This window comes from Poromitra crassiceps, assembly GCF_964638095.1.
Source record: "Poromitra crassiceps genome assembly, chromosome: 11".
Taxonomy (NCBI): Eukaryota; Metazoa; Chordata; class Actinopteri; order Beryciformes; family Melamphaidae; genus Poromitra; species Poromitra crassiceps.
In genome coordinates, this window is record NC_139643.1 from 14,067,767 (window position 1) to 14,088,228 (window position 20,462).

General features: G+C 43.0%; 2 protein-coding genes across 2 annotated transcripts; one reads left to right on the forward strand and one right to left on the reverse strand.

The window, feature by feature from the left end:
- The first annotated feature begins 1,455 nt into the window (after positions 1–1,455).
- On the forward strand, positions 1,456–7,769 carry LOC310785281 (uncharacterized protein). The gene is made up of 2 exons (XM_083646301.1): positions 1,456–1,734; positions 3,963–7,769. The coding sequence occupies exon 2, from the start codon at positions 4,004–4,006 to the stop codon at positions 4,538–4,540; it is 537 nt and encodes a 178-aa protein (XP_083502427.1). The 5' UTR covers positions 1,456–1,734; positions 3,963–4,003; the 3' UTR covers positions 4,541–7,769.
- Positions 7,770–12,167: 4,398 nt separating this feature from the next.
- Positions 12,168–20,047, reverse strand: gnb3b (guanine nucleotide binding protein (G protein), beta polypeptide 3b; the record flags this gene model as incomplete). Its single annotated transcript, XM_083645883.1, has 8 exons — positions 12,168–12,274; positions 12,543–12,759; positions 15,096–15,297; positions 15,668–15,734; positions 16,210–16,366; positions 16,970–17,033; positions 19,054–19,199; positions 19,982–20,047. The coding sequence occupies 8 exons, from the start codon at positions 20,045–20,047 to the stop codon at positions 12,168–12,170; spliced, it is 1,026 nt and encodes a 341-aa protein (XP_083502009.1).
- Between the last annotated feature and the right edge of the window lie 415 nt (positions 20,048–20,462).

Genomic DNA, 20,462 nt, shown 5'->3' on the forward strand with positions numbered 1-20,462 from the left:
TAGCTGTCATTCCTCAGTCTAAGCGTTGTCACTTGTCATGTCTCCTAGTAAACCTTGTCGAGTGTGCTCTGAAACACCTTCAGTCCTCACATGAAAACGCTGTCATTCTTCCTGCATTACTGTTTCACTCCTCACACGTCAGTCATCGCACAATACGGCGTCACTCGTCAGTCATCAGTCCTCACTCGTCAGTCATCAGTCCTCACTCGTCAGTCATCGTCAGCATGCGCACAATTATTTGCGCTAAGAGCTTTGAAAAGCACCTTTTACGAGCTAAAACACCCCGCTGCGCTTGAGCGCCCAATTATTCTCCTTGCTGCCAGTGCAGTACTAGGTAATTCCTTTTCGGTACGTCATTACGCACGGACGTGCCACCCCCAAATTACGCATGCATGGCGCAAACTGTGTTAAAGGGAATGCGCCTGTACCTGGCATTACCCCCGTGTAGCCTACGTTAAGTGCAAGAAAGACTGGACACAAAACGATCTCAAAAGGAGGGGAATGTTTAATTAACAAAAAAAGCATCATGTGAAATTAATGAATGTGGGGAAAAATGAAACTAATTGGATCTTCTCCCTCTCCCTCATCCATCCTGGATGAATGAATTAATTAATGTGTGAGTGAAAGGGTCGCTTTACAATAGCTATTCAGAATTGATTGTGGGAGGAGGATATACCACCTCGTGCACGAGAACGTCCATCTCCTGGTCAGTGAATCGTTGTGCTCTCATTCTGCTGGCCATGTTGTCTGTCTTTATCTCTCTCTCTCTCGTCTCTCTCTCTATGCCCTGCTCCAGCCGCTAATGCTGGCTTTTAAAGGGGATGGGATAGGCGACTTTGATTGGTTTATTGATATGAGCCCAGCTGGCACATGGCCACACCTGTGAATAAACCCATTTAATCCCGAATTTTTCCCAGACATGAAAATATCCTGATCATGTGTCATTAGTAACCCTTTTAAATAATCATCATCATTTTTTGAAATTTTCATGGAAAGGTAGGTCAAAAGGTGAGTTTTATGGTGGGCAACAATTGTGAGTGGTGGACACAGTGCATCTAATGTGTATACTGAATTAACATATGCCTCCCATGCAGTCATCAACATTCTTATTCCAGCCCAGCTATTAACACATGGGGGGGGGGAGCTGTCTTGGAGGGTGGAGCCTCTGTGCTTGAGGGTGGAGCCTATGTGCTAGTCGGCGGAGCCTCGATACTGGAGGGTACCGCCCCTCCTCCTCTTCCTCCACTCCCTCCTCACCAGTGGGGGGAAGTCCAGCATGATGTCTGGGGCACTGGTGCAGACACGGGCCCCTGCTCCATTTCTGTGGCAGCGGCGGCAACACCTCTGTAGCTGCCGGTGACTCCTGGTTGCTGGGTGGGAGTTCCTCCTCTGCCGCTGGCTTTCCTCTTGCTGCAGGTCATCATCTACTTTTTCTAGTATGCTTCTTGTAGCACATTAAACCCACTGGTGGGACTGATGTTTTGGGACTGCTGCTTCTGTTCTCACTCTGGCTTGGCTCGCGTGCTTGGCTGTTCTCATCCTCCCCTTCCTCCTCGCCATCCTCCACGACTCACCAGGAAGAACTCGAGAGTCCTACACCTGGATCATGGACACCACCTGCTTCATCCTCCTCCTCCTCCTCTGGGACTCCTCGCCCTCGCCACCTCCCTGACTCTGTCCACCTCCTCCTGGGCTCTGTACTTCCTGGCCTAGTCGATGGACGGGTCACTGCTGGTGAGGACGATGCTGTAACCTGTACAGTGTACAGGTTGTGTCTCCACTGGACCGCTGCCTCCTTCACCAACCCGATCTCCAAAAAATTGTAAAATATCCGACATTGTAAAATGGTAACGTACTGTGATGAAATGTGAGGGGGGGGGGGGCTCTCTCCCTGTGGACTGATGACTCTCACCTGTGTTGCACGTACTGTACGGGACTGATGATTGACTGATGAATGATGATGCTCACCGGTGTTGTCTGTGTGTGGAAGCACACGCTGGGATAATAAAGGGACATTGAACAGCCGGGCGGAGAGAGAGTCTGGGCTGCTTTTGTCTGAATGGAGGCTGCGAATATTGACCGATGGCCTGTATAGGTCCGGAACAATATTCCTTGCAGTATCCCTTGCAGTCTGGATGATATGACCAGCGGAGAAGCTCTGCACGCTACTGTATCTCACGCCTTTATAAGCAAACCGCTTGACCATCACATCTTTATGCCGGCTACACATCGGTGATGTGAAACAGTGGTGCAGGCAATGTTCAGATTGTGCCTCTAGAAAAATGCATGGCCGTCTTCCTTTTGCTCCACTCCAAACATCAATTGTCTCAAGACCTTATGAAAGGGTAGCACTTGACATTCTCGGCCCTTTGCCCGAGACAGTTGCCAAAAATAAATATATTTTGGTCATAGGAGACTATTTCTCAAAATGGACAGAATCATTTCCCCTGCCCAATCAGGAGGCCTACACATTGCTAAGGTGCTAGTGGAAGAGTGGGTTTGCAGGTTTGGGGCTCCACGTAGCATTCATTCTGACCAGGGGCCGGTCTTTTGAGTCTACTCTGTTCAAATAATTATGTCACCTTTTAAATATTCACAAAACAAGAACTTCCCCGTACCATCCTCAGTCAGATGGTCTTATTGAGCGATTCAACCGCACATTGCTGTCTATGTTGTCCCTCTTTGTGGAAGAGAATCAGTTGAATTGGGACACCTTGTTACCATATGTGATGATGGCATATCGCAGCATGCGTACATGCGAGTATGGGTTTTACCCCATATAAAGTACTGTTTGGATGGGAGATGGTCCTCCCAGTGGACATCATGCTGGATGTGGGGGATGAGGAGACATTTCCTTAGTGCATATGTCACTCATTTAGAAGAAAATTTGACGTTTTTTGGACTTTCATCCAAGAATATTTAATTTTAAATTAACATTAGGATTATACTGTTGTGATGTCATTATTCAGTATCTTCTCCTTTTCTCACTCACTTTCATGTAACCACCTGCTCTCCCTTTAGTCGTTTTACACTACAACAGACAGCAACACAGGCATAAACACTGAACCAAATTGTTCCAGTAGGAGTCACCATTCTGTTTTGGGTCACCAAACTGTAAGTAGGAACTTTCACTCAGGTGACAGGCCAGTGTTTACATTATTATTGTCAAAACTATTAGCAAACTATGTACAAACTAACTATTTACAAAACTATTGCTATATTTCCAAGACGTTTAGTCTTATTCAAATTCAAACTGAAAAGTGACAAAGAAAACTACTTTGAAAGCAGATTGACTTACCCTAAAAATAAATAAAAATACTTCATCCAGTTTAAAATAATCAACTCCATAACATTTATTTTCATTGGATGATCTTATTTCTCAAATCAAATTAAAGACTAGTGCAGTGAGACTTAACCATAGCTAAAAACTATTTGCCATTTAGCCTTCAAACCTATATTTACAAGACTTTTAGTCTTATTCAAACTCAAACTGAAATTAAAACTTTGAAAGCAGATTGACTTTGTTACCCTATCAAATAAATAACAATCCTTCATCCATAGTTTAAAATAATCAACTCCATAATATTCTTTGCATTGGATGAGCTTATTTCTCAAATCAAATTAAAGCTATAACTACTGTTAGGTGCCCTAAACTAACTAACCCAGTGGTCTCCAACCTTCGGGTCGCGACCCTAAGTGCGGTCGCCTGGAATTCAAAAAGGGAGATACAATTATTTTTTTTATTTATTTTTTTTGGGTGGGCAAGATTAATTTTTGGGTGGGCATAGCCCACCCCTGCCCCCCCGTAGAATCGGCCCTGAGTTGTGTCCCAAGCTGCAGAGGCGCTTTAAGGGCCCCTATAAGATAGGGTCCACAGAAGTACCGTGTGGCACCAGTAGGAGGGGGGTCAGAGAGTGTGTTACATTTCAACCGTCTCAAACCCTATTTGTCCCCCTGTCCAGCACCATCATCTGCCCAGGACGACTGTGTAGCAGCCCCATTGATGCAGCTGGATGGTGTCCCATTCCAAGGCAGAAACAATGACCCCTGGCAGGAGCGGCCATCTACACCAGATGGTGCTACACCTGTCCTGCAGCCTACAATGCAGAGGGGGCCGTCGCTAAGCCAGGCTGGCAGTGTGTACCTGAACCTGGCAGTGTACCTGAACCGCCAACACATCTGGGTGGAGTCCCAGGCCGGAGCAGGAACAAGAGGACTGCCGTTTCCCACTGGCAGCAGTAACCTTTGCTACCTGATTGTGCTACGCCTGCCCTACAGCCTACAGCCAAGAGCCAGGAGCCAGGAGCAGTGGGGCCATTACGAGGCTCCAATTCTGGGGCAATGGAGAATGAGACCCTCAGAGGAAAGGAGGGTGGTCAGTCCTCGGACGACTACCGGGGAGAAACGGACACTGGTGTGCCCCTGGAGCCACACAGCGGGCCATGCCGGCCTCCACCACAAGGGCGCCCTGTGCGCGAGAGGAGGGCACCCGAGTGGTCACAGGACTATGATTTTTCCATCAGGGGAGGGAGGAGTGTGATGAAATGTGAGGGGGGGGGGCTCCCTCCCTGTGGACTGATGACTCTCACCTGTGTTGCACGTACGGGACTGATGATTGACTGATGAATGATGATGCTCACCGGTGTTGTCTGTGTGTGGAAGCACACGCTGGGATAATAAAGGGACATTGAACGGCCGGGCGGAGAGAGAGTCTGGGCTGCTTTTGTCTGAATGGAGGCTCCGAATATTGACCGACGGCCTGTATAGGTCCGGAACAATATTCCTTGCAGTATCCCTTGCAGTCTGGATGATATGACCAGCGGAGAAGCTCTGCACGCTATCTCGCACCTTTATAAGCAAACCGCCTGACCGTCACGTCTTTAAGCCGGCTACAGCAGCGAGTGTGCTGCTGCGGGCGCGTGCTGTTTCCACGGTGATGGGAGACTCCTATGCTCGACCCCCACGGGGGGGGGTCTCGTCTGCCCCGGGCGAGTTAAGTTTTAAACTCTTCACTAGATGCTTTCATGTTGAGTGTTGTCTTGTCAGTCTTTTTGTCTTAAGTCTATAGCATTTATTTTACTCACTTGTGACACACCCGCTGCAGAGCCAAGGAGGGAGGAGGAGAACGCCCACGGAGGGAGGAGTTTGAAGGAGAGGGGGGTGCGGGTGCTGTTATGGAGGAAAATACTGTTCAGAACAAATTGTTTAGATGTCTGATGTCTTTGATGCCAAAAATAAATGGTTAAAGTGACTGTTCTATCGAATTTCACAAAAAGGCATTTTTCTCACCTTTCATTTTTGACGCTGAAACCATGCTGTATTCAACTGCTAATGCCTACATAACTACTAACTCTACAAACTAACTCTTTTAGACAGTGAAAGCACACATTCTATTAGTTCTTTTGAGATATTTTGTGTTCACAAAATCCTAGCAGAAAATAATCCTCGGCTCTTGAAAGATGAGCCAGAATCCTCAAAAAAAAACCTTGGCAGAAGCTACCTACAGTAAAAAAGAACTGTTGGCAGTGAATGTGTTAAAGGAATATATTAACCCCCTTTGACAGGACTGCCCCGTTTTCTTTCGTCCTGATCACTTTGAAGGCAGCACAGACCGTGAAGGCAGCCAGGATCCCACTAATGTTACTGTACACACAGCCTACGCTGCGTCTGATTGGCTTGCCCTGAGATTCTTACCCTAACCTTAACCAATCATAGCGCTTGAATGCTCAGGGTGGGTCTTGCCACGAAAGTAGGTAGTGTGATCCATAAACACGACCACATGTTACAGCGTCACCATGGACAAATGCCCGATGACTCACCATGGCCATATTTAAGTAAATACTGTACATGACATTATAGCTCTACAGACAAAAGTAATATTACATGTGAGCTATGCAAGCCGATAGCAGGTTCACTCTCAACTGCGAAGTCATCAAACACAAATCTATCACACATGTACATTGTCAATTTAATGTATTTCTTTTTACAAAGTAGTTTGAACTTCTTTTTCTACGTAGCTTGTAGTTTCCTAAATTACATTTCTCCCAGGGTATTTGCTGTAGTTTCAACCACTTCCATGGTGAAGTAGCCGGTAGCTTTCTAAGCTATGCTTTCAAAGTAGCTTTCCTGTCAATTAATCGTTTTAGTCATTTTCAAGTAAAAACATCAAGCATTTGCTGCTTACAGCTCCATAAATGCTGAGATTTGCTGCTTTGCTGTTTCATCATTATCAAACAATGTTTTTCGTGCTGATCATCACCCGTAAGTTGTGATGGGGAGTCATTATTTCTTGTTAGAACACGGCTCTCTTGAATACTCGATTCTGATTGGTCAATCAACAATATTCACCGGTCATTATTTCTCGACAACCGACCGCTGCTCTGCCACACCTGGATTAATCAGTTGATAAGAGCTTTTTGTCAGCAAGACACTACTAATTAGACCAACCAGTTGCAGCTGTGGTGTCTTGTGTGCCAATTACGAATGAAACCGCTTTGTCGTTGAAAACGCTATTAAAAAATCTATTTGAATAATTATTTTTGTCAGATTATTGAATGATTTAGTTGTAGGCCGTGTTCTAAGCGGGATAATGTATATTGAGGTGGTGATTACTGGGAAATAATGACCTTCAGGTGAACGATTAAGCCCTCCGCTGGCGCGTCGGGCTCAATCCACCTGTCGGTCATTATTTCCCCTGTAATCACCGCCTCAATATACATTATCCCATATTTTATAGATTAATAATTAATTGAATAATTGGAAAAAAAAATATCGATACGAGTAAATTAATCAAAAATCTTAAATGACCATTAGTTCAGTGTAAACTGCCGGCTTGTCTCCACGCCTGAGAGGAGCGAGTGACAAATACATTACAATGTGAAATAAAAGCCTTATAGGATCTTATACCGTCAACTGACATCAATTCCAAGTCCCTTGTATTTTCTGGAAGACTTGGAGGACCTGGTGTTAACATGGCTCATGATGGCTGTGACTGTCATGTCAAGCTGTGGTGCTTCAGTCTTTCTATTTAGATTTATGCATCAGGGATGAAAAAACAATCCATGTTTTCAGACACGTTTCATGTGTAATGGTATTAAAGATAATGTCGCTGCTGTAGCATCTTTTAGCTTAGCACAGTGCCAGGTTTATTTCTGCTGTACAACGAAAGTTGTTTTAATTATATTGGTGTATGATTATATGATCGAATGTTTCAGTGAAGTAACCACTTTTATTGATTGATTGAAGTGTTTATTTCGAATATGAAAGCAAAATAATAAAATAAAAGCCATTTCAGAAACAAAGACAAATAGAATATATACATATTCGAAAAGGAGTGGGAAGAAGTAAAACTTATTAACTCCCACCCCTTCTCCATAAATAATAAATAATAACAAGCTTCCTGGTCTAACCCTGTCTATACACTACTGTGTAATATTTACTAATAATTCTGTTTCAGATTTTATAATAATATGAAAATATAAATATAATATACACATCATACAATAACATGTATACATATATACATATTAATATACACACACATTCATATATTTATCTAAATATATGACTACAATACTCATTATATACGCATATTTACACACATACACACACACACATGGAAAAGCAACAAGAAAATAACCCCCAAAAAATAAAAATAAAATAACCAGTACCCTTATAACACCTAGTGATACCCAACACCTCCCTCATCCCTATAACTACTTCAGAAAAGAGATTGCTTTGAATTTCTTGTAATGCGCTTTTATATGTCACAAGGATTTCAATCTGTTTTTCAGGCTGTTTTGCTTGTTTTATTATTTTCAACTTGATATAAATCAAATATGTGAAATTATACAGAAATGTGATCTGTAAATAAAAAAATATAATTTCTGTACATCACGTCTATACCTCCTTTGGTTCACTAACACTGGACCAACCAAACGTCTTATTTATTTTCTCTGGTAGTTTGTTTTCCTTTCTCAATACAGCTGAGCATTATTTCTCCTCTGTCCAACACTTCCTTGATGTGGCTTAGAAATTACATTATACTGTATTACTGTACGATGTAACATGTACAGTACATTGAAGTCATGTAAGTTGTATGAAGATAGATTTTCAGTAGAAAAAAGGGGGCATGCTTTGATGAAAATATCATCATAAATCTTTGGTCAATAATCACACAAAACGGTAACCCTTTATTTTACAGGTACCCTAGTTACATATGAACTATTTGTAATTACACATGAACACCAAAATTTAATGTAATTACACAGTAATTACCAATAGTTATAAATGAAGTTCATATGTAGTTACATTGTAACAGACCTGTAAAATGGAGTGAGTCTGTTCAACTGTAACAGACCAGTCTCTGTTTATAATAACAAAGCTATGAAGTGGCAACTACATCTGACTCACATACAGTTATCCTCTCAAACTCCACTAAGAAAGTTGGAAAGCCCTCGTGGCTGAGTGGTTAAAGCCGCTTGCTTTGCAATCTGAAGTTCAGTGGTTCGAATCCACCACTGGATTTTAGGAATCTCTGTCCCAGCCCAGAACTTCTTTACAGGTCCGGTACCATGTAACTACATGAACTACAGTTAAATAGACTCACTCCACTTTACAGGTCCGGTACCATGTAACTACATATGAACTACAGTTGAATAGACTCACTCCACTTTACAGGTCTGGTACCATGTAACTACATATGAACTACAGTTGAATAGACTCACTCCACTTTACAGGTCCGGTACCATGTAACTACATATGAACTACAGTTAAATAGACTCACTCCACTTTACAGGTCCGTTACCATGTAACTACACAGTTGAATAGACTCACTCCACTTTACAGGTCCATGTAACTACATAACTACAGTTAAATAGACTCACTCCACTTTACAGGTCCGTTACCATGTAACTACATATGAACTACAGTTGAATAGACTCACTCCAATTTGCCGGTCCGGTACCATGTAACTAGATATGAACTACAGTTGAATAGACTCACTCCACTTTATAGGTCCATTACCATGTAACTACATATGAACTACAGTTGAATAGACTCACTCCATTTTACAGGTCTGTTACAATGTAAGTACATAATGAACTACAGTTGAACAGACTCACTCCATTTTACAGGTCTGTTACAATGTAACTACATATGAACTTCATCTATAACTATTGGTAATTACTTTGTAATTACATTTGGTGTTCATGTGTAATTACAAATAGTTCATATGTAACTAGGGTACCTGTAAAATAAAGGGTTACCCACAAAACATATGAACCATCACTTGAATCTTTGATGCTTCTACAGCCCACCAGCAGGAGAAAGTTAGATTAGGACACCATCTTGTGGCCATTCAGATTAACACAGGCATAAATGTTACAATTTCACTTAGCAGACGATTTTATCCAAAGCGAGTACATCTGAGCTTTATACAAAACAAGCAATCATCTAGTCAGAAGATAACAACGTGAGTAAGTGCCATGAGGTCAAGCTTCAGCTATATATATATACTGTATATATATTATGTGTGTGTGTGTGTGTGTGTGTGTGTGTGTGTGTGTGTGTGTGTGTGTTTTGATAAATAACTTAATTTTTTCCTCAAGTAAAAATAAATTAATCTGTTGCTAAAATGGAACCATGACGTATGACTCATGGAACGCTATAGTGATACATCATGTAATTTCGATTCTGACTGAGGACGAGCTAGCATGTTCAATAGCTAGCTGTTAGCTGTGTTAGCAAGCCCACTGCCTGCTGCTGTAACCACTTTGCTGTTTTGCTTGTTAAGCATTTCAAGTCCCTCTTTCCAAAGGGAGTATCAGCTTTGAAATGCGTTGGCCGGTTGTTGAGCACTGAGCAGTAAGCAATAATCCGGCCTGCAGCTAAGCTAATGTTACCAGCTTTAGCGCAGACAAAGAGGATATGATGGCAAAAGATTAAGCCTTTGTGCTGTTTTGTGCGGGCGCGGCGCGGCTGCCGTGATGTTGCAGTGGAACAACCTATTAGCCTTCAGTTCTTGTCAATGTCAGCTCTTTGGCTGATGATGTGCGAATAGACAGCAGTTTTTAGAACTTTAAGATAGAACACCAAGCATTACACAGGTAGACTAACTGCCTGGAGGGGGGGCAACCTCATCCTCATGCCTAAAAACCAACCAATCATCACTTCTCATGCCTAAACCCAACCAATCAGAGGCTCTCCCGGACTTTTCTTTAGCCTATCAAAAAAAGAAAAAAAAAAGATTTGCGGGCCTCGTAAACTTGAAGCAAAGTTTGAATATAAATTGTATCTGAGATATATCAAATCAAAAGTGTATTTGTTCACATTTTTATGTAGATATGGTTACTATAAACTGATTATAAACTAATCGAGTAGACTTGACGACATTTTAAGACATTTTACATTGAACTTATGTCATTGAAATGCGTGGAAAATCGACATGTAATTGAAATAGTTAGGTCTGGTTTTGGGGTATCCTGATTGGTTTTTGGGTATCCTGATTTCTTTGAGTGTACAAGTGGAATACCCATGCAGTGTGTTGGGCTGCACGTTGTTAGCTCACTCGCTCACGGACACACAGAGACTTTGCATTCTTATTATAGTTCTGATTCTCCTACCCGTTGCAGCACACAATCACTGGACATTTAGTCACAGAGTTGGCATGCAGCCTCTCCTCTCTCTCACCAGACGGTTTTCATAGTCCTCTTCCCTGGCTGATTCAAATCGACCCAGCTGTGCTCCTCTACTTAGGTGAGCTCCACCAGTAGCTACGAACAGAGCTCTCTATGGTGCTGAACCTGTGTCTGGCTCCATTAGGTCACCCGCAGCTGGGGTGCTTCTTTACACTTCCTGAAAGATTCAGCGTGATTGTACATAAAATGGCATAGCTGTGACCGAATACAATTTCTGCTCACCCACTCACTCACTCACTCACTCACTCACTCACTCACTCACTCACATCACACAGACAATTCACATTCTTAGGATTTATTTGTAGGGTTCCCAGACTTCAACATCAAATTCAAACACTTTCCAAAGACTTTTAAGGAAAGTACTTGGTCAAATTCAATCCAGAAAAGTCAATAACTCCTGGCGGGAAAAAATCCTTTATTTTCCAGTCTCCACGCTCACACATACACAGACTCCTTCACGTGGGGTTAATGCAGAATTCTATGTTTATTAGAAAGATTTTCAACAAGCATTTGATCTTTTTACAGAGGTACTGCAGGAGTGTAGCCTACTACCAAATGCAGTTGAATACAGAAGAGTGAAATAAAGTTGACAGTGTATTCGTCAGGTCAGGACTTTACTTCCCTGAGGAGGAGAAGAAGAAGAAGACGTTTGGTGGCAGCCTGACCTTCAGCTGTCTGGGTGCGTCGTTGCATTGTGCATGGTGAAATGGGGGGAAACGGCAGCCATGTTGGATCAAAGCCTGCTGCCGGTCAGCAGCGGCCCAAAATGGCGGCTCTACTCTTCTCTCACACACACACATACTCTGGATATGCGCGGCCCAAAACAAAACAAAAAAAAAAAAACGGCACTGTACATCAACTCTGCATCCTAACGTCTTCGCTATAAAATACAAATAAATGTACATATCAAGCTTTCATCTAAATAGTTGCAGGTTTTTATACAGACAATAAAAATAGATCTGCAACTCTACGTATCCAATCATGGTCAATAGTATTTTCAATAATCCAGTTTTCTTTCTTTTATTGCCAAAAATCACTTTAGATACAGTTAGAGCTTTTATTTTATCCTCAGGAATCATTTGGAATAACGTGCTATTTTTTTTTTATATTCATATATCATTTTTTTTGGGTGTTAACTTAGTCATCGCCTCAATGGCAATAACACTCTCAAGTACATGCAGCGGGATGCACCCTGCATCGTTTCTGTGATGCCATTTACACAATATGCTCTATGAAGTCCCATTCACACCCGCTCAGGGTTAGCATCCATACAAGGAGAGGAAGGAAAGAGAGACAGAGAGCGAGAGAGAGAGCGATACCAAAAGCATCAACGAAACTGTGTGATGGCATCCTGACTTGTCTCTTAACTCCCTCTCCTCCCTTCCTCTCCTCTCTCCTTCTCTCCTCTCATTTACCCTCTTCCTCTCCTCCCTCCCTGCCCCCCTCCTCTCCTCTGCTCGTGATTCCTCCTCAGTTCCAGAGCTTCAGGAAACTGTCCCAGGACCCTGTGCAGACGCCCATGCCATCGGGGGGAACCCCAGTGCAGCTCACCCTGTTGTCATGACCAGAGAGAACACCTGGAGGAGGAGAAGAGAGGAGAGGAGAAAAGAAGAGAGGAAAAAATATTTGTTCCTCTCTTTTTTTTAAGTGACAGCACATGGTCCTGACAGATTGTGAGAATTTGGCGATTTGTCTTTATACATTTCCTATCATTATGAATATTGCCTTGCTTTATTTCTTACCTTATCGCTCTTGAGTTGATGTTTTTGTAATCCTCTGTATACAGTACGTCGCTTCGTGACTGCTTGTTTTTGATCAATAAAACACCCTTTAGTTTTTACTCACCGACTTTCTCTCCCTTCAGCGTGTCCCAGATGTTGCAGTTGAAGTCGTCGTAGCCGGCGAAGATGAGGCGGCCCGACAGGGAGAGAGCCACTGACGTGACCCCGGTCTTGATGCTGGAGTCCTTGTAGCCAAGCACCTCCTGGTCTGAGCGCAGGTCGTACATCTTCAGGGTGGTGTCATCGGAGCCGGTGATGATGGCGTTTCCACTGGGGAAGAACTGGAGGGGGGCAGAGATGAGGTGACAGGTGAGTCTGTTTGCGTGTGTGTGTGTGTGTGTGTGTGTGTGTGTGTGTGTGTGTGTGTGTGTGTGTGTGTGTGTGTGTGTGTGTGTGTGTGTGTGTGTGTTTCTTTTCTTCTGTACTCTTGTTGCATGAACTGAAATCCAAAATCGCCAAATCCAAAATCACATAATATTGGTAAAATGTGTCTTTTGTCGATAAGTAAGCTTTTGAGATGTACTGTAGATGAATGCCTTGTCATGTACAGTTTTCAAACTTTGTCCCTGCTGGCCACCATACACTCTTGAAGCCAATCAAAGCAAAGCAAAGCAAAGCAATGGCTCTGTATCAAACTGGCTCCTGATTGGCTGCGGGTTCAAAAAGTGTCTAAACTTCTGCAAACTTTGACGTAGTTCTATGAAAAATGCCATTTTCATGGAGGCTCTATAAATTACTTTGGTGGTTAAAAAGTGATTACTGGCATAACCCGACCCGACCCATTATGAGAGCCAATCCGTGCACATAGTACAGCACTAATTGTCACAGGACTCTGAACAGCATAGCGCTCTCCAAGGTGCTGATCCTGCCGCAGCACTAGGCTACGTTATTTAATGATGCTGCTTTGTCACTTTGTGACCCGCCCACCCGAACCCGTGATATTTTCTAGCAAGCTGACACGAACCCGCCTGACCCACGACTTAACTCAAATAGTTGTTTCATTTTCGGTAGCTAATTTGTACTTCTTCTAATTAGTGTCCATATGGCGATTTTCAAAATAATTCCATCATTAAGGGAATTGAATGGTTATGAAATTAGGTTGTTTTTTCCAGTGATTGACAGGTCACCTGTCTAGCGATTGACAGGTCACCAATTTGCTGGACCAATAGCAGGCGATGCTGTAGGAAACCCCCGCCTTCACTCGAAACATTTGAACAAGCGTTTGACTTCAAAACGGCCCTTCACGCTGACTACTCGGTTCCTACAGTCTATGGGTTGTTATTTATCCCATTGATACCTGATGCAGCATTTGTGTGTGTATCCCTGCTGCATGGGATATTATGGGATATCAATGGGATATTATAGAAACCATGGTGGCTTCTTCTAGCCACCTTCTCCTCTGCTGCAGTAACCCACACAATTACGAATTCACTTCCCTTCTCATGTCGTCAATTAACTCTTTTTAAAAACAAACTTATCCGAAAAATGACCACTTGAACATTCATCAACATACATCATATATGTACATACATCAAAGATACATCAACGTGATCAGAACTACCTGATGAGAGAAATCATCTGGGAAAAACGGATTTAAAGTTGAGGCGAACCGGAACGGAATGCACTAGCGCGAGCGTCGGAGACTGAAAACAAATTTGAGAGGCGGACCATATACGTGTCGATGATTTGATTTGACAATTCTGTCGACTGGCTTTGGCATTGGTCAATCATGGCGTATTCCACCCCCAAATCGAGTGGGATTCAGCGTGTTGTCGTGCTACGCGAGTGGGATCCGCGGAGTACCAGGCAGCCACCTGCTTCGTGCGGAGCGAGCGGACAATCCGATGCATGGGTGCTGCCCACCCGCCTGGAATCTCCGACGGGCGACCCCTGACAACCACGCTCTCAAGCGCGCGTCATTTACGCTATTTCCGTAAATGCGATATTCCCGGAATGCGCGTTTTAACGAGCCAGTTACATTTCTTTGCATTCGTAGAGATTACAGTTTTTGTTTTTTGTTCATGTTTCAGACAATTGGCCAAGTTAGTAGATAGTTTATGGGATAGGAATTCTGCCAGATGACAGGCACTAGGCACCATTTTCTACTTCATTTGGAAGAGAAAATTATCCTGAAATGAAGATTTGATTGACAGCTGCATGTCTTGATATGATTGGTTGAAATGGGGTAGAAATTTGATAGTACTAGGTGACGTCAGCAAACTGTAAATTATAGTTATCAATGAAATCTTGAAAAATGAACTTTTGATGTGAAAAAGTGTGAAAAACTAAAGAAATTTGATTTTTGTGATTATTATTTTTTGCCTACATTATTAAATAGGTGCACTTCATACCCAGGTATTTGAACTAAAAGAAAAGAATAGTAATTCTTGGGTTCAGTTCGACTTCAATGTGTACTTTGATTAGTTTTGGCTCATGACCCGTCTGCTAACTTTTTTCTTTTTCTTTTTTGGGGAGGGATTTATGACATATACTGCAGCCAGTATTGAGATGTTTTGGTTTCACTTTTTTGGAGATGACATCATGTCCATCTAGTATACAGTCAATGGTGTACACATGTAAATATGTGTGTGGATGTGTGTGTGTGTGCGCTCCTCACATTGATGGCGTTGATGTCGCTGGTGTGTCCGGAGAAGGTCTGCTTGCAGGTGCCTTCCCTCAGGTCCCACAGCTTGGCCAGGGAGTCGCAGGCTCCAGAGATGAATGTGTTCTGGTCGGGATGCAGAGCCAGAGACATGCAGTCTCCAATGTGGCTAGTGTAGATGGTCTTCTGCTTCCCTGTCTCCAAGTCCCAGAGACAGCTGAGGAGGACAGGAGGATGGTTGTGGATTAGGGATACAAAGTAGAAGAAACCAAGGAGGGAGATGGAGTTGACGGAAGTTGAAAATGTGTCTCATTCAAAATTCTGATTCATGTTGGAAACGCTCCTGTGGTTGGAGGACTTGAACGGTTGATATGCAACATATTTCTGGTCCAGAAACGTTAATATTGAAGATATCCGTGGTTTGGAGAAATGTACAATGTCAACATTGAACTTGAGCTTGATTGAAATGAATCTTTCTACACTGACTGAACACCTACAGTATTTTAGTATTCCGTCCCGTTTGGGTATGGCAACAGGGAAGCATGTTTCGCTCTAACCATGAAGTGAGCGATCCAGCAGAGACTCACCAGGTGGTGTCACCAGAGGCAGTGAGGATCTCACTGTCACTAAGGAAACGGCAGCAAGACAGGTAACCTGATAGAGGAGAGAGAGAGAGAGGGAAAGAGAGGGGGGGAGAGAGAGAGGGAAAGAGAGGGGGGAGAGAGAGAGGGAGAGAGAGGGAGAGGGAGGGAGAGAGAGAGGGAGGGACAGAGAGCTAGAGTGATCCATCTTTTCATCTGTGCATCTATTCATCCACTGTTTGCCTTTACTTGCACATCTTCAACTGTGATTAAGTCTATTGCATAGCATTGCCATATGGCAACAATTACTTGTCTCAATTTCACTAAAAGGGGCAGATCTTTTTTTAAATTACATCACATGATCAGGAAATCCTGTCTGCACTCCTTTTTCCATGGACCAGTAAAAATTATATGTGCATATAAATATGTTGCAGCAAATCTCAAAAACAGAAGTGCATTCTAGGCCAAAAATACAAGGACTTTGTAGGCTATGAAATAGAGGGTTAATACATGTTGAAGCGTGCCCATGTTTGGCCCGGCCTGCATACCAGTGTGAGCGTCCAGCTCCCTCAGGGTCTTGGGGCTGGCAGCCGCGATGTTGTAGACGGTGCATAAGTTGTCCAGCCCGCCACTGGCCACCAGGTTCCCAGAGGGAGCGTAGGCAGCGCTCATCACCCAGGCCGACTTTAGTGGGACAGCACACACCTGGGAGGAGCACATTTAGGTTAGTTTGGTTTAACTTTACTGCCTCTCTCTGCACATAAAAGGGTTTAACCAATAAAGGGTCTGACATGTTTATTCGGATTTAAGTTGTTGATCACTTTTAAGTTGCTCAACATCTTCAAATCGGACCCTTTTCAAGGCAAAACATTCAAAATATTTAGGGTTTCTGAATTGTAGTCTTGTCGGGGTGGAGGAGCCTCTGAAACAGCAGAGCATCATGGGACAGGAACTCTGCACTGAAACTAATAGAATACTATGAAACCCATTTGAGGAGCTTGAACGCAACGCTCCACCAAAACAAACCCTGAAGCTGAAGGTAACTTTAAGGAATGTAAAATACTGAAGTTTAAGGTAGAAGCTTGTGATATTTGTAGGTCTTGCACTGTCTGTCCCCTTGTTGTCCTGCATGTGAGGTCTGTTCCCTCTGGCAGTATGAAACCTATCACCATGTCTCAGTCTGCACCATAGACTATAGTCTGCACCATAGACTGTAGTCTGCACCAGAGACTGTAGTCTGCACCAGAGACTGTATCAGGTTCTGCACCGATGCCACAGAGATACATAATTCCCTGAAGAAGATCTCACCTTGTTCCCTGAGTGAGTGTCCCAGACGAGAAGCTTGCCATCCTGTGAAGCGCTGACCATGTGCCTGAGAGAGTGAACATAAAATCATTAGCATGTATCCCAAACAATATCAAGGTATGATACATTTATTTTGTATTTAATCTTGTTTTAATCATTTAGATAGACTTGGCAATATAGGCTAAAATTGTATTTAGAGCGATCATATTTCACACGCATTGTAGTAGAGCAACTTCCAGAAGGATACAGGAGTGTCAAGTAAATTGTGATTTGTCTCTCTTTGTTGCCTGTTGTTGTGTATTGCTAAATAAATTGTCAAATATAGCAGCCTTAGAAATCACCCAAAATGTATTCATGTATCAGTTTTCACACCATGTCGGATTGTCAGTACAAGACTTCACGAGACAAGCTGAACAACTGATCTAAAAACAATTACAGCCTCATCCATGATTACATGCTCAGAAATTAACACATTGCATGTTTGCATTTGTTTTGTTTTTTGTTTTGTGGTGGCTGGTAATGATAATGTAATCATAGCAAAATATATGATGCTATGATTACATTATCAGCATTTGCTATGATGCTAGTAGTTTAATACACAAGCAATACATTTACATCAATTCGAAAATGCTGTAACGTCTGAGATGGGAAACCTGTGTTAAATTTGAGCTTAAATCTGCCTTTTTTTTGACTAAGTAGGCTAGTGTTAAGCCCAGAGAAAAGACAATATGCTAGCTAGTTAGCTTAGCTTGACCTTTCAAGTTCAAACTAACATACTAGCTTATAGCTAGCTAGGTAAGCTATAGTTACCTAGCTGCTGAGCTTCCAAGTGCCATGTCAGGTATGAATTTAAAGAAGGCATTGCCTTTATATTTTTTTATTAGTATTTTGTTATATTTTGTATATATTTTGATTTCCTTCTTTGTTATTCAAGTTAGCCAGTTAGCTAACTTGAGCCAAAGAGTATTGAAGTCAAGAGCTGAATTCTGATGCTTTTTTGACAATAGTGCTGCTGCTATTTTGGCCTAAAAAAAACATGCCTCCTTGGCCAATAGGACAACAGCACAGAACGTTGACAGCCAATCATCTCCTTCAGGCCAGAATGGCAGATTTGCTGTTTTCTGATGTTGCAATGGAACAACATATTAGCCTTCAGTTCTTTCTTATCAATGTAAGTTATTTGCTACAGCTCTGAAAAACGGTCTTCTGCCCAGTGCATGGCTAACACAGTCCCTGTCTCTCTCTCACCTGGAGTCTTCTGCCCAGTGCATGGGTAACACAGCTCCTGTCTCTCTCTCTCTCTCTCTCTCTCTCTCACTCTCACTCCCACTCTCTCAAATGAGTCTTCATTCCAGTGCATGGCTAATGTCTCTCTCTCACCTGGAGTCTTTATTGCAGTGCATGCTAACACAGTCCCTGTCTCTCTCTCACCTGGAGTCTTCTGCCCAGTGCATGGGTAACACAGCTCCTGTCTCTCTCTCCCTCTCTCTCTCTCTCTCTCTCTCTCTCTCTCTCTCTCACTCTCTCAAATGAGTCTTCATTCCAGTGCATGGCTAATGTATCTCTCTCACCTGGAGTCTTTATTGCAGTGCATGCTAACACAGGCCATGTCTCTCTCTCACCTGGAGTCGTTATTGCAGTGCATGCTAACAAAGCCCCTGTCTCTCTTTCTCACTCTCTCAAATGAGTCTTCATTCCAGTGCATGGCTAATGTCTCTCTCTCACCTGGAGTCTTTATTGCAGTGCATGGCTAACACAGACAGGCCATGTCGCTCTCTCTCACCTGGAGTCTTCATTCCAGTGCAAGACAGTCCATGTCTCTCTCACCTGGAGTCTTTATTGCATTGCATGCTAACACAGTCCCTGTCTCTCTCTCACCTGGAGTCTTTATTGCAGTGCATGCTAACACAGTCCATGTCTCCCTCTCACCTGGAGTCTTTATTGCAGTGCATGCTAACACAGGCCTGCAGGCCATGTCTCTCTCACCTGGAGTCTTTATTCCAGTGCATGCTAACACAGCCCCTGTCTCTCTCTCACTCTCTCAAATGAGTCTTCATTCCAGTGCATGGCTAATGTCTCTCTCTCACCTGGAGTCTTCATTCCAGTGCATGGCGTAGATTTTGGCCAAGTGACCCTTGAGGTTCTTTCTCTGCTTCAGCTGGACCCGGCCCAGTGAGTCCACGCCGCCTGCTGCCGAGCTCATGCTGCCATCGTTCACACCCTTGCGGGCCGTCTGGTGGCAGAGGGGGGAAGTGCATGTTGGCGAGAAAGAACAGAGACAGGAGACACTTAGTTAAAGGCCAGGTAGCTGGTTAAGGCAGCTGTGAATGGACAGAGATATTTTCACCATGTACAGTTGAAGTCTGAAGTTTCCATATATACACTTTGGTTGAAGTCATTAAAACTTTTTTTTACGATTCAACGAACGATACATTGGCAAGTCGGTTAGTGCATGACAAGTAATTTTTCCAACAATTGTTTACAGACAGATTATTTCACTTATAATTCACTATATCACAATTCCAGTGGGTCAGACGTTTACATGCACTAAGTTGACTGCACCAATCCCAAAAAATGATGTCATGGCTTTAGAAGCTTCTGATAGGCTAATTGACATGATTGGAGGTGCCTGTGGGGGGTTCGGCTTATGGTTTAAGGTTAGAGATGAATGTGGTTTGGTGCACGTTCAATTCTGATTTTCTCACCTTTGTGTGGGAACAACATCACTGAATTGTGGAAAGTATCACATGATAGCTGATTTAGACTATTAAGGATCTTTTTTTTTCAGGTACATTAGAAGAAAGGCTAAAATGGCAATATCTTGGTAACAGACTCAATTAATTGTGATGATCTATTTTTCTTTTTCTGGTGTAATGAGCATATGAGTATAACAGTAGTAATAATAGTATTAGTAGGCTACTACTATAGTCAGATAGGTGTTCTGTATAATCAGACTCATAAGACGTTAAACAGATGACGTTAAACAGGTTGTGGTCTCTCTGTGCAGGAACTCACCTCAATCCTCGTTCGGAGGCCATCACACTCCTTTTTCAGTTTCTCGCATTCAGCTTTCTCAGACATGGCAACAGTTGCTAGGGGATGTTACTGACGGGAAAACCAAACGAACGGTCAATCTACAATGGAAAACAGAGAGAGAGAGAGAGGGGGAAAGGAAAAAGACAACAATGAGTTTGACGTTAGTGACATTTTTAGACAGCTGGATTACTTACGCACATGTGGGGGAAAAAATCTTGTTGTGTTTGTACCACCCGACCCATGTCTGTGTTATTATGCAAGTTGTCACAAAGTCAAATTAAACGAACATGTTGAAATCCTCCGCTGACAGTTTGACCTTTGTCACCAGGTAACTGTACAGGCTGTGCCACACTCGTTATCACACACTGACCCTGATACCTCCAACTAGGCCACTTTGGTTTCTGCCGTCACGTTTAATCCCTCCTGTAACACTGTTAGTTCTCAATTACTTACGATGTTG